Genomic DNA, 11,247 nt, shown 5'->3' with positions numbered 1-11,247 from the left:
TTGTTCTCCTTTATTAGGAATCTAATAACTTAAATTTTATTTTTTCACCAAACGATGTGTCTTTGGTATGATATTAATTGTTTTCAGCAAATTAACATTAAGTCTTCTATATGTGTTAGCACGGCATATTTACATTGAAGAAGATTACCATAAGGTCGTAATTATTGCATTTGTTTTATTTATAAGATTGGCATTACATAGAAAGAGTAGTAATGATAATTATTAAAGGTGTGACAATCTCTGGTTTTATTTATGAACACCGAAGAGATCGTGAGTTTGTAATTTCTATATACGGTAGGTTTGAGCAATGAGCATGAATCACCTCACAGCTCAATTCTTCTTTTTTCCTTTGCTGCCGGTGCTGCCCTTCGCAGTGGAGGCCGAACCTGCGTTACCGTTTCCAGTTGCAGCAGCACCTTTGCGGTTCGCGACAGCTGCAGCGCCGCCTTGAGCGGAAGAACCACTGGTAGAAGAAGCATTGGCGTTGCGACCCTTAGCAGCGACATCTCCGCTGGTAGCCGTGTAGCCAGTTCCATATGCATCAGCGCGTGGACCTTTCGGACTCCTACTAGCACTAGCATAGCTAAAGCCATCACTATAGCTTGTAGTGGTGGCATTAACAGAAAGCTCAGCTCCAATGCCTTTGGTAGCAGCTTTTGAGTTAGAGGTGCCAAGTTTGGTCTCTTTGGAGACTTCTTCGACCTGCCTTGCGGTGACAATGGCACACAAAACACCAATCACGAGAAACACAGTAAACTTTGTGGAATTCATCTTTTGGTTTTGTTTATTTATCTTTTTTAGATTGAATTGTGTGTTTTGTGGTGAGTTGTGTTGTGTTCTTCTTCTCAAATCATAGCCTCTATATATATATATATATATATATATATACACACACACACATGATACACTTGTATTTATTAGGTTACGTGTTCATTTCTTACAAGAAAAATACATGCTTCAATGCATTTTTTGTAACATATATTACAACTAATAGTCATACCAAGATGTCAACATGATAATATATCAAAACCTCTTGCGAAAATCAATTGAAATTTTATCTAACCACCTAGTAATATGGATAGTGATATCTGATTAATATTAGTTAATTATCTACGTATCAATACTTTATGTAAATTATATCTAAAACGAAAATTTTTAGAAAATATTCCTAAATATGTGAGCGGTAATTAATCTACAATTAGCAGGAGTAGGTACATGCTTATAAAAATCTTGTGACTAGAGTAGTTTAATTTTCCTAAGGCTGAAGATATATTGTCCTCATTGTTTCATTTTGATCATTTCTAAAAGCATCCCCAACAAACCCTTAAATTCGACTTCGAGAGTGTTTGTGCTCAATTATGTATACATCTTTAAAATCCCAAAATTTGAAGTTCTGATTACTTAAACCTCAAATAAACTTTTCAAAATCTAGTTTGTATTTTTATTTTAGTCCCTTAAGTTTAATAGTATAACATACAATCTTTCTTTAGGCATCTAACAAATAATCTTATTACATCAAATTTATTTATTTCAAATGTATCCTTAAAATTTAACTATTCCAAATGAAATCCAATAAAACATTAAAACTAAAAATCTAACTTATTTGCATTATAAATTCGAGTAATTTGGTATTAGAAATGTAAATACTGTTAGTGAGTAATTTCATATGTTATATGTGACTTTATGATTTATTGTGTGTAAAGTTAACATCATCTTCAATAGTAGTAGTAGTAGCGAAATATACGTATCATATTGTGCTATCAATGTATTTTTTGTTTTTATAATGTTCTGCTAGACTTATCTTATATTCACAATGATTTGATAATAAATCAGAGTTTCCGCTTCAAATTGGAGAAAGTTTTAAGTGACAACTAAGTTGAACACAAAAAAGAGTTGCAAATTAAACCCATGTTCTTGGCTGAGGACAGAGTTGAACACAAAACAAGAGCCACCCTTGTGAAAGCTGAATTAAAAAGGATCTACTGGCCTTACCTTGAATCTTCAATTTGATAAAATATTATTATTATTATTTGTAATTTCTGACAACATCCAAAAAGATTATTAATGCTGTAACTATAGCATTTATTTTTATTTAAGAATAGACATCACACACGAAGAGTAGCATTTATCATGACTATATGTGACAATCTCTAGTTTTATTTATGAATACAAAAGAGATTGTTGGGGTTTGTAGAGTATTAATTATATATAGCCGGAGCAATGAGCCTGTACACCTTACGGTGGAGGCCCGGTGCTGCCATATGCAACGGTGGTGCCACCTCCCGAACCAACTCCACTGCCTCTGGCACCATTGGGAGCCGCTGCAGCATCAGCTTGGCCTCGTCCGTATGCATTACTCCTAGAATAAGCTCTTGCGTTGGGACCATCCGCGATGACATATCCGCTAGTAGTTCCAATGCCAGTTGCATTTGAACTACCTTTGGGACCTTTGGTACCCTTTCTAGCACTAGCACTGTTATTGCCATAACCGGTAGCGCTACTATAAACAACAACAGTAAGCTGAGTTCCAACGCCGTTGGTAGTGACAGTGTTGGGAATAGAGATGCCTAATTCGGTCTCTTTGGATCCTTCTTGGAGATGCCTAATTGCACCAACAGTACTGGCACACACAACTCCTATCAAGAGAAGCACTACAAACTTTATGGCTTTCATCTTTGATTTCTCTCCTTTTGGTTTTATAATTTATATGTTTTTTTTTGTACGTATTGCGTCGTGGTGTGTTACTCCCACATTGTAACCTAGCTCTATGTATATACTACACTCTTTAAAACAAAAATGTATTTATTAGTTTATGAATTCATTTCTTACAAGAAAAATATACGCTTTAATGCAATAGTTAATGTTTTAACCCATAACTAATAGTCTTACGTACATATATGTCAAATTAAACATGTTTACATTTTGAAAGTTTTATTTTTCCACATTTCCTTTTGATTTAATTCTGTGACTATCAAATATTTAGTTAGTTATTTTGTCTAACGTAAAAGTATACCGTTGTCGTGAGAAATATGACTTACTTGTAGATTACTTTTACATTAACTCATATAAATTGATATTTGAAAGGATATATATATGTTTTTGGACTATCTACACAATGTATGTATGTATTACAATGCAAAATATTAACATCTAAAATTACGTACTATTACATGCATGCATGCTTAGTTCTATTGATATTACGAGTTCTACATATCAGAAAAGACTAATCCTAGCTGATAAAATTGTTTGGACCTAAAGCTCATATTACTGATTAACAAAACAAACCCAAAGTATCAAACATGTACACTATTGTCGAACTATAGTTACGATATCATAAGGTTTACTAATATATATATCTTATTTGAGAACATTACGTAAGTAACATGAATACCATACTTCAGTCAGTTTATCACACCATAAGATGTTGAAATATCGATTATGTCAAGGTTAAATGTATCCAAGTGATTCAGGTAACAAATTAACTTCAAATCCCTTTCTCATTTATTCATTTCTTTGTAACAATTAACAAACACAAACACGTATATATATATTATTAATGTAAATATATGTATGTGTGTGACGGTATAAATAGCCAATGATGCTTGAACATGAGAACTCACAAGAAAAGAGAAGAAAAGGAAAAAATACATTTCAGAAATATATAAAGTAACAAAAAATATGGAAATCACCAAGTTGTTGTTTGTAGTGGTTCTCTTAGGAGTTGTGTATGCTAATGGCGCAAGGCACTTTCGAGGAGTGCCTGAACATACCAAATTCACGGACAAAAAATTAGAAGATGAGCCTATTTGTGCCGCTGGTGGCGGTGGCGGCGGTGGTGGAGGAGTAGCCGTTGAAGGTGGTACCGACAACGGAAGCAACGATAGTGCAAACGGCAACGGAGATGCAAATGGAAATGGGAATGGGAACGGGCGCTCCGACTGTCCCGGAGACATAGTTGTTGGAGGTGGAGGTGGTGGTGGAGGCGGAGGTGGAGCCGGTGGCGGTTCTGGCGGTAGTAGTGGTAGTTACTTTAACGGTAATGGTTCCGGTACTGGTTATGGTAGCGGTAATGGTAGTGTCAGTAGCACTGGCGAGTATTCGGCAAGTGGAGGAGGCGGTGGCAGCGGAGAAGGTGGAGGGGGTGGTGGTGGCGCTGATGGTAGCAGTGGTAGCAGCAGTGGAAGCGGAAGCGGTAGTGGCAGCGGAAGTGGAACCGCTAGTGGCCCGGGTGTGTATGTAAGCGTAGGTGGTGGAGGCGGTGGTGGTGGTGGTGGAGGTGGTGGCGGTGGGGGTATTGGTGGGAGCGGCAGTGGCAGTGGCAGTGGCAGCGGCAGCGGAAGCGGTACTGTCCATTCTTAACATTAAAATGGGTATCTAGTCTTATGCGTGTGTCCTTATTCTAAAGCTTTTATGTTAACATTCTTATCATTGGGTGATACTCTATTTAATTCTCACTGTGTAATGTTTCATTTTTACAGTTATAAGGGTCAATATGTGTTCTACAAAATGTTTTTTTTTTATAAGTAACTTCTAAATGATGAAGAACATCATGTTTTAACAGGGAGAAATTTTACAATATCGTAAATTCGATAAACTATAGAAATTTACAATATCAGGTTAACAAAACGATAGAAAAATCTTGGCAAAGATAAGATTCAAAGAACAAAACAAAGATACCTTATAGTTCGTATATTGCAGTATGCAGAAGATCATATTTAAACCCGTGGCCATTGAGGACTCACTACCTACGAATACGATGTAGAACTGATTTCAAAACCCTGACAGTCCGAGGATGTTGACTGATGAAGCGCGAATTCAAAATAACAATTCCTTTTACAAAATAAACTAACCTCGAGGGTGCTAAAGACCAGTCGCATTCGGCTGGCCACAACCGATGGCTCCTCCGCTTGTCCTGTAACCGCCATCTGCTCCAACTGAAGGGTCTTCACTGGCAGCCTACACTCGCCGGATGGTTCAAAATTGGAATTTTCATAACAACGCATAGATTTTACAATTTTTACAAATATTTCATTTGCGTCTTAGAGTGGATGATCTTACCATGCCATTCCTCTAATAAAGTATGCATTGGCTATAACCGCGCAAAAGCCTCTCCATTTGCTTAGAATTTCATCGGAAACCGAAGAAGTCGATGACCATCTCACGACTGTAGGTTGTGGAGTACACAAGATCGTGATGAATACAATGCTAAGCCACAATATGCATTCATCTACCTGCGGAATTAAAACCGTCAGCTCAAATTGATGAGGCAGAACTAAAAATCCAATACAACTTAGCTCATATTGTTAACCTATGATATCACAAGTTCATAGCAACTAACTAACAAGCTAACCTCGGACAGCGAAATCTTGGATTTAGTCTGTGTGCTTCCATGGTAACTCTCCATTCGTTCAAGCTCTAATCCTGATTCTTTCATAGCAATTAGTTCTTTTCTCAAATCTTCATCTGTGCAACCGAGCGAGTATGCATTCACACCAGCGGAAATGAATTCCTTAAGATAAACAAAATAACAATGAACGATGAATATATGATAGAGAAAATAGTGAGAATGGAACAAAAAAAAAACAAAAGAGGGAAGTTACTTTTAAGGTTTCTCCTTCACCACGTTCAATCACGGTCCTATAACGTCTTAACAGACTTAAAGCTATGTTGCGTGATGAACGGTACTCATCATCCGAGCTGCTGCGGGAGCGACAAAACTTGATGGAAATCAACAAACAAAAAGCTTAGAAGCTCTTGGATGTAAACTTTGTAATCAAGAGACAGAACTTTCAACATCACTAACCATCCATTTCCTTAGATGATGAATTTGGCCTTTTGGAGAGAATGATGAATGATAACTCTCTACATTGCTCCAAGCAACTCTTAAACTTGGAGACACAGAAGAGTTAATCAAAGGACCAAAAACCGTGGTTTTGAAACCGCAAAAACGAATTTGGAATTTGTCGATAGTTCCCGAAGGATACAGAGCTAACATTTCTGAACCATATCAATGAAGAAATGCCCTAATCTGCCCCAGTAAACAAAAACAGAGAAAAGCAACAACTCCATTAAAGCAAAAGACAGAAGCTTCAAGGAAAATAAGATGTATAAGATATAAAGAAATTGATGTTCCAGATTCAACCCTAATTTCATCTCAAGACACTATTAGAGGTTAAAAGCTCCGATCTTGCAAAAACTTCCAAGAATCTCCTAATCGATAGCATAATCAGTTGCACAAGACCTACTCGCTACATAATTATCATAAGATCGATTCATCTACTGCCTACTAAGGTTAGATGGTGAAATTTGAACAGAAAAAGACTTACCCTTTTGAAAAACCCAGATTCAGATATGAGAAATTTGGGTTTTTAAACGCCGGTGAAGACTCAGAGAAGCAGCAGCGATATCGATACACGTATGCATGTATATATGTAACAGGAGAATTTGAAGCCACCAGTAATTTGAATGGCTGAAAAATATCAAAAACAAATAAGATAGACTAAATGCCAAATCCAAATGAACATTATCTTTCACGAAATTGACATTGTAATCAATATAATACACTAAATTAGTGCAATTTGATGAATAGTAAGGAGAAAACAGAGAACCATCAAGAGTACCTTATCAGTTTCTATCTGACTTCTGAATCCCGATAATTTTTTATCTTTTTGTGAACATAAAAAGAAGTTTTTTATGTTGAGGAGTCAACCCAACTTGATCCTCTTTCCTTCTTGATTCTTTTACCCTCCATCTTCATTCTCACTTGAGAAGCTTCGTCCCATAGTCCCATTTCCGCGTACATGTTGTACAACAGTACATAAGGTGTTGAGCTCTCTGGTTCGAGTCTCGACATTGCTTCAGCTGCAACATGTGCGAGCCCTACATTGTTATAAATCCTACAAGCATCTAACAATGCACCCCATATCGTCTTGTCTGGCTCAAAAGGCATACTCTTTATGACACACATGGCCTCTTCAAATTGCCCTTGTCCACTGATTACATTGACCAGAGAAGAGTAATGTTCCATCTGCGGCGTGATATTGTACTCACTGACCATGGACACAAACTGAGCTTTAGCCTCATCAACAAGTCCCGCGTGAGCACAAGCATTCAGAACCGAGACAAATGTTATGTGAGAAGGATATATCCTGTTACTTTTCATTAACCAGAACAGATTCAAGGCCTCTGAGACATTACCATGGAAAGCATACCCTCCTATCATTGCATTCCATGTGATTACTTCTCTTTTGAGCTTCATTTCATCGAAGATTCTTCTAGACTCCATTAATTCGCCGCATCTCGAATACATAGTGATAAGGGCATTGTGGACTGGAACATCGGGGATCACAGTCTTGAGAAAGATTTGGTGCATCTGCATTCCTAAGCGTAGATTTACAAGCCCGGTTGATACACTGAGAAGAGAAGTTAGAGTATGTGGGTCAGGCTTCTTTCCTTCAATGTTCATCCGGATAAACATCTCAAAAGCTTCTTTGTAGTCCTTATTTTTCTCATAAGCTGCTATAATCGTGTTCCACGATACTGTAGTTTTCTCCGGTGTTTTCTCAAAATAATGACGAGCAAGCTCTACATTGCCAACACTAGCATAACCAGAGACCATCATGTTCCATGAGTGTGTATCACGGTTTGGCATTTTCGAAAACAGATAAAAAGCCTCTTCCATCCTAGAAGCGTGTACGTATCCATCAATCATAGTGTTCCAAGAAATCGTATCACGGTCTTTCATCTTATCGAACAACAACCGTGCAGAGACCACATCTCCCACTTTCAAGTAAGCTTTGATCATGGAATTCCACGATACGACATTTCTATGGAATATGTCTCCGAACTCACCATCAGGAATCTGATCAAACAGACGTCGAGCTGCTTCTACTTGTCCTCTCTGTCCATATCCAACAATCAAGGTATTATAAGCAAAAACCAAATCTTCCCTACCTGAACCTATACTCCCATATTGACCCAAAAACCAAGCAGCTTCTTCGAGTCTCTCGTTTTTAATAAGACCAGCAACAAGTGCACATAAAGAAGAAGAATCCTTCTCAGGCATTATCTGAAACAACTCAACCGCGCGATTCACATCACCGTTCTGAAAAAACCCAGTGATCATAGCATTCCATGACACACCATTTCTCTCAGGCATGTTCTCAAATAACAACAAAGCTTCACTAATCCTCCGATTCTTCGCATAACCACTAATCATTGTGTTCCAAGAAAAAGAATCCCTTGAAGGCATTTCATCGAACAGCTTCCTTGCTTCCTCAAGAAACCTAATCCCACCACATGAAACATAACCCGAAATCATCGCGTTCCAAGTCACAACATCTCTCTCAGGCATTTCGTCGAACAGTTTCCGTGCTTGATTCATTTCCCGCCTTCTCACATACCCACTTATCATCGTGTTCCATGTCACAATGTTCCTCGCTTCCAGTTTTTCGAAAATCTTTCTAGCTTCGACGATGTAACCCGATCTTATCATCTGGTTCAACTCTTTGTTCGTCGCTCTAAAACCCAAGCTTGACGAAACTGAAGTAGAAGAGAAAGAGTTTGCCCATAAGCATTTAACACATGAAGATTGATACACCTTCCTCAATATCAACAAGACACTTCGTGATCGGATCATCGTCGTCTCTCGTCGCCGGCGAATTGCAGCGATCAAAACAAAAAAAAAAAACTCTGCCTTTGAAATTTAGAGTCGGGTTAAATTGGATTAAATTGAGTCGGGAAATAATTCGGTTCAATTCATACCGGTTTAAAGTAATTGAACCGGGTTTGATTTTCACTTCAAACTTTCTAGTTGCAAGTTCTTATTTTCTGTACCCATATACATATGTTACATTCATTTGTGGTTAAGACTAGCTTTAGCATACGATCTTTATTTGTCTTTTGGACCAGTAGCAGACCAGAGAACAGGATCACGTCTGAGTAATCTTTTACTGTTTGCTGCTGTCAGTAACATCACACCGAAGAAGATCAAAACTGAGATGGATGAGATTATAAACATCAAGACCGAAGCGACATGTTCGTTCACCTCTTGTGCATACTGAACCGAGTCTAAAGCGAGAAAGGTGAGAGGGAACGAGTAAGCCCACCACGCGACATTGAATCTTTTTATCGACTTCTTTATAAGATTTGGCCTACAGACCTGAAAATGTTAAACAAAAAGAAGTGTAAAATGTATTGTCATAATGTTTTCTGATTCTTGGTGTGTTGTAAACTTACTAGGGATATGAAGATGAAGAGAGAAAGAAAGAACAACATCTTCGCTATAGTGTCAAAGGTTCCACAAATAGAGTTCCAAGCTAGACTAGCAGTGGCTGGTGCCGCGAAAAACAAGAAAAAAACAGGTCTCAACGTGGTTGGGAAGTTGTTTCCGCCTGGTAAGCGTTGATAGAGTGTGACAAAGATAACCAAATAGTGAACCATTCCTAGTGAGAACAAGCATAGAGCACACTCTTTCCAACCCATCTCTGCTGCTCCTCGCGCAGCCACTAGGTTTGCGATTACCGATACTTGGCTTGCCGGGTTTGCCATTATCGACAAAAACCTTTTCTCTGTTGTGAACCATTGGCCATAAAGCTTTGTGTCTAGGGTCAATACTGGAACAGCAAAGATCCAGAATAGTGTCTGATACAAAACGTTGTGTGGTTCTATCATAGGAGCTGATTGAAGCAGTAAAAGGCATGAAATGGATGGAGCATAAAGATAGTTTACTCCAATATAATGCACGAACTCCTCCTTCACCAAGTGAAATAAGAAAATACACTTGAAGGCATACAAAAAACAGAGTGATACTTGCGTTATAAGTGCTAAGTACCACAGGATATAGTACGCCATAGACGGTAGTTCGCTATGGGAATGGACCATTATCTTCCATAGCAATGCTTGGCTACATAGAGAAAGGCTTATTCTGAAATAGCCTGCATGGAGACTACTCAAAACTGACATCAAGACAATGGGTTCCGCATCAGCGAGGCTAGTCTTTCTCTTTCTCTTGTTGTTACTTGATCTTGGGTTATCAATCTTGATATGAATTTCTTGGCTAGGAATCTCCATCTCGGTATATTGATGTATTAGAGCTTATATATCTCTTTGTTGTCCTATCCTAAAGAAAGAGTTCATGTACATAAGCATTAGACAAAGAAAACAAAGCCAATAGAAATTATTAATTAGTACAAAACACAAGTTATTTTGGTTAAGTTAGTGTTGGATTAAAGATGATACTTGTAATGAAGTCTCACCAAAGATAGGATTCACTTTTATAAACTTTTGGCAAGTTCAATAAAACTAGTACTAATATACATACACATATCAATATCAAAATACTAAATGAAATCTAAGTTATATAACTTGAATAAACCTGGATTTTCTGAAGTTAGAATTGATTAAAACTTCAAGTGTAGTGTTTCGGCAGTGTCCACTACTAATGTCGTCGAGGTTCCTTCTTGACTCTTTCGAACCGATTGTTTTCTGATTCCGAGAGTTGTCGCCTTAGATCCTCGTTTCATCTAAAACCAACGTTGACCTTTCGTCCTTCTCAGTAAGGGAGATAACTAAGAATGTTTAGGCTTGAATGTGAAGCTTCCTTATATAATCCTAACATCCCTTTCTATTACGTCACGACGGCGAACACATATTAGAAAAAAAATCTTTATAAACTGACCAACACTTTTAATATATATGTCGTTGTTGTCCTGCTTATATGTTGACAAAAAGTGGGAGAAAAAAACAAATTATAAAGCATCAACTGATGGATCCATATGAGCCAAAATCTGAATATCTTTTTAAGTTTTAGTACGAAGATTTCCAAAACAAAAGATATTTTTCCTAAAAAATATTCATTTGGTAAAATGGACGATGGTATACTATATATTTTTTCAAACAAGTTGTATGAGCGGTCCATACTTCAACTATGTATTTAAATTGAATGTTTTCAACTCTCAACCAATTCATTTTCTTTCCTTCTTATTATTGGTTACACCAACAAAACAATTCAAACTCTCTAACCCACTTGTAAGAGTGGTACCAAACAAGACTACCAATCAAATCCTAACTCCTAAGTCGCTCACTTGATTGCGACCTCCGAGGCGGCATAAAAGCCGTATGATGGTTAGCCTTTGCGTTGAAAGACTTTAGGCCTGATAGTTATGGGATACATTTTTTTTTTTGGCAACAATTTGTAGAATAATTTTTTGGTGACCTTATATATAATGCTCTTACGAAATAGTATAA

The 11,247-nt window shown here is 37.5% G+C and overlaps 6 protein-coding genes across 6 annotated transcripts; 1 reads left to right on the top strand and 5 right to left on the bottom strand.

Moving 5' to 3' along the window:
* Positions 1 to 148: 148 nt before the first annotated feature.
* Positions 149 to 834, bottom strand: LOC17894986 (UPF0540 protein At1g62220). Its single transcript, XM_006301588.2, has one exon. The coding sequence runs from the start codon at positions 769 to 771 to the stop codon at positions 331 to 333; it is 441 nt and encodes a 146-aa protein (XP_006301650.1). The 5' UTR covers positions 772 to 834; the 3' UTR covers positions 149 to 330.
* Positions 835 to 2,005: 1,171 nt separating this feature from the next.
* On the bottom strand, positions 2,006 to 2,743 carry LOC17896223 (UPF0540 protein At1g62220). The gene has a single exon (XM_006300311.2). The coding sequence runs from the start codon at positions 2,671 to 2,673 to the stop codon at positions 2,236 to 2,238; it is 438 nt and encodes a 145-aa protein (XP_006300373.1). The 5' UTR covers positions 2,674 to 2,743; the 3' UTR covers positions 2,006 to 2,235.
* An 839-nt stretch (positions 2,744 to 3,582) lies between these two features.
* Positions 3,583 to 4,507, top strand: LOC111831970 (putative glycine-rich cell wall structural protein 1). Its single transcript, XM_023787815.1, has one exon. The coding sequence runs from the start codon at positions 3,679 to 3,681 to the stop codon at positions 4,357 to 4,359; it is 681 nt and encodes a 226-aa protein (XP_023643583.1). The 5' UTR covers positions 3,583 to 3,678; the 3' UTR covers positions 4,360 to 4,507.
* A 28-nt stretch (positions 4,508 to 4,535) lies between these two features.
* LOC17894025 lies at positions 4,536 to 6,424 on the bottom strand. The gene is made up of 7 exons (XM_023787814.1): positions 6,327 to 6,424; positions 5,804 to 6,028; positions 5,601 to 5,717; positions 5,351 to 5,509; positions 5,059 to 5,231; positions 4,851 to 4,956; positions 4,536 to 4,745 (listed from the first exon to the last, which is right to left on the bottom strand). Exons 2-7 carry the CDS (start codon positions 5,993 to 5,995, stop codon positions 4,716 to 4,718), a joined length of 777 nt encoding a protein of 258 aa, XP_023643582.1. The 5' UTR covers positions 5,996 to 6,028; positions 6,327 to 6,424; the 3' UTR covers positions 4,536 to 4,715.
* On the bottom strand, positions 6,374 to 8,680 carry LOC17896044 (pentatricopeptide repeat-containing protein At1g62260, mitochondrial). Its single transcript, XM_006301763.2, has 2 exons — positions 6,621 to 8,680; positions 6,374 to 6,469 (listed from the first exon to the last, which is right to left on the bottom strand). The coding sequence occupies exon 1, from the start codon at positions 8,636 to 8,638 to the stop codon at positions 6,692 to 6,694; it is 1,947 nt and encodes a 648-aa protein (XP_006301825.2). The 5' UTR covers positions 8,639 to 8,680; the 3' UTR covers positions 6,374 to 6,469; positions 6,621 to 6,691.
* A 160-nt stretch (positions 8,681 to 8,840) lies between these two features.
* Positions 8,841 to 10,462, bottom strand: LOC17895428 (S-type anion channel SLAH4). Its single transcript, XM_006302365.2, has 3 exons — positions 10,376 to 10,462; positions 9,238 to 10,120; positions 8,841 to 9,160 (listed from the first exon to the last, which is right to left on the bottom strand). The coding sequence occupies exons 2-3, from the start codon at positions 10,069 to 10,071 to the stop codon at positions 8,891 to 8,893; spliced, it is 1,104 nt and encodes a 367-aa protein (XP_006302427.1). The 5' UTR covers positions 10,072 to 10,120; positions 10,376 to 10,462; the 3' UTR covers positions 8,841 to 8,890.
* Positions 10,463 to 11,247: the final 785 nt, after the last annotated feature.

The sequence above is a fragment of the Capsella rubella genome, unplaced genomic scaffold (assembly GCF_000375325.1).
Source record: "Capsella rubella cultivar Monte Gargano unplaced genomic scaffold, Caprub1_0 scaffold_2, whole genome shotgun sequence".
NCBI classification, from domain to species: Eukaryota; Viridiplantae; Streptophyta; class Magnoliopsida; order Brassicales; family Brassicaceae; genus Capsella; species Capsella rubella.
Note: the sequence above shows the minus strand (reverse complement) of the source record. Positions and strands in the feature narration are given on the sequence as shown.

Excerpts from the sequence above, each read along its gene's own strand:
- LOC17894986 (XM_006301588.2), bottom strand. The coding sequence starts at position 771 with ATGAATTCCACAAAGTTTACTGTGTTTCTCGTGATTGGTGTTTTGTGT.
- LOC17896223 (XM_006300311.2), bottom strand. The coding sequence starts at position 2,673 with ATGAAAGCCATAAAGTTTGTAGTGCTTCTCTTGATAGGAGTTGTGTGT.
- LOC111831970 (XM_023787815.1), top strand. The coding sequence starts at position 3,679 with ATGGAAATCACCAAGTTGTTGTTTGTAGTGGTTCTCTTAGGAGTTGTG.
- LOC17894025 (XM_023787814.1), bottom strand. The coding sequence starts at position 5,995 with ATGTTAGCTCTGTATCCTTCGGGAACTATCGACAAATTCCAAATTCGT. Across the intron at positions 5,232-5,350 it reads CCAAGATTTCGCTGTCCGAG|GTAGATGAATGCATATTGTG; the intron begins GTTAGCTTGTTA and ends TTAATTCCGCAG. Across the intron at positions 4,957-5,058 it reads TTTATTAGAGGAATGGCATG|GCTGCCAGTGAAGACCCTTC; the intron begins GTAAGATCATCC and ends CGGCGAGTGTAG.
- LOC17896044 (XM_006301763.2), bottom strand. The coding sequence starts at position 8,638 with ATGATCCGATCACGAAGTGTCTTGTTGATATTGAGGAAGGTGTATCAA.
- LOC17895428 (XM_006302365.2), bottom strand. The coding sequence starts at position 10,071 with ATGGAGATTCCTAGCCAAGAAATTCATATCAAGATTGATAACCCAAGA. Across the intron at positions 9,161-9,237 it reads TCTTCATCTTCATATCCCTA|GTCTGTAGGCCAAATCTTAT; the intron begins GTAAGTTTACAA and ends TAACATTTTCAG.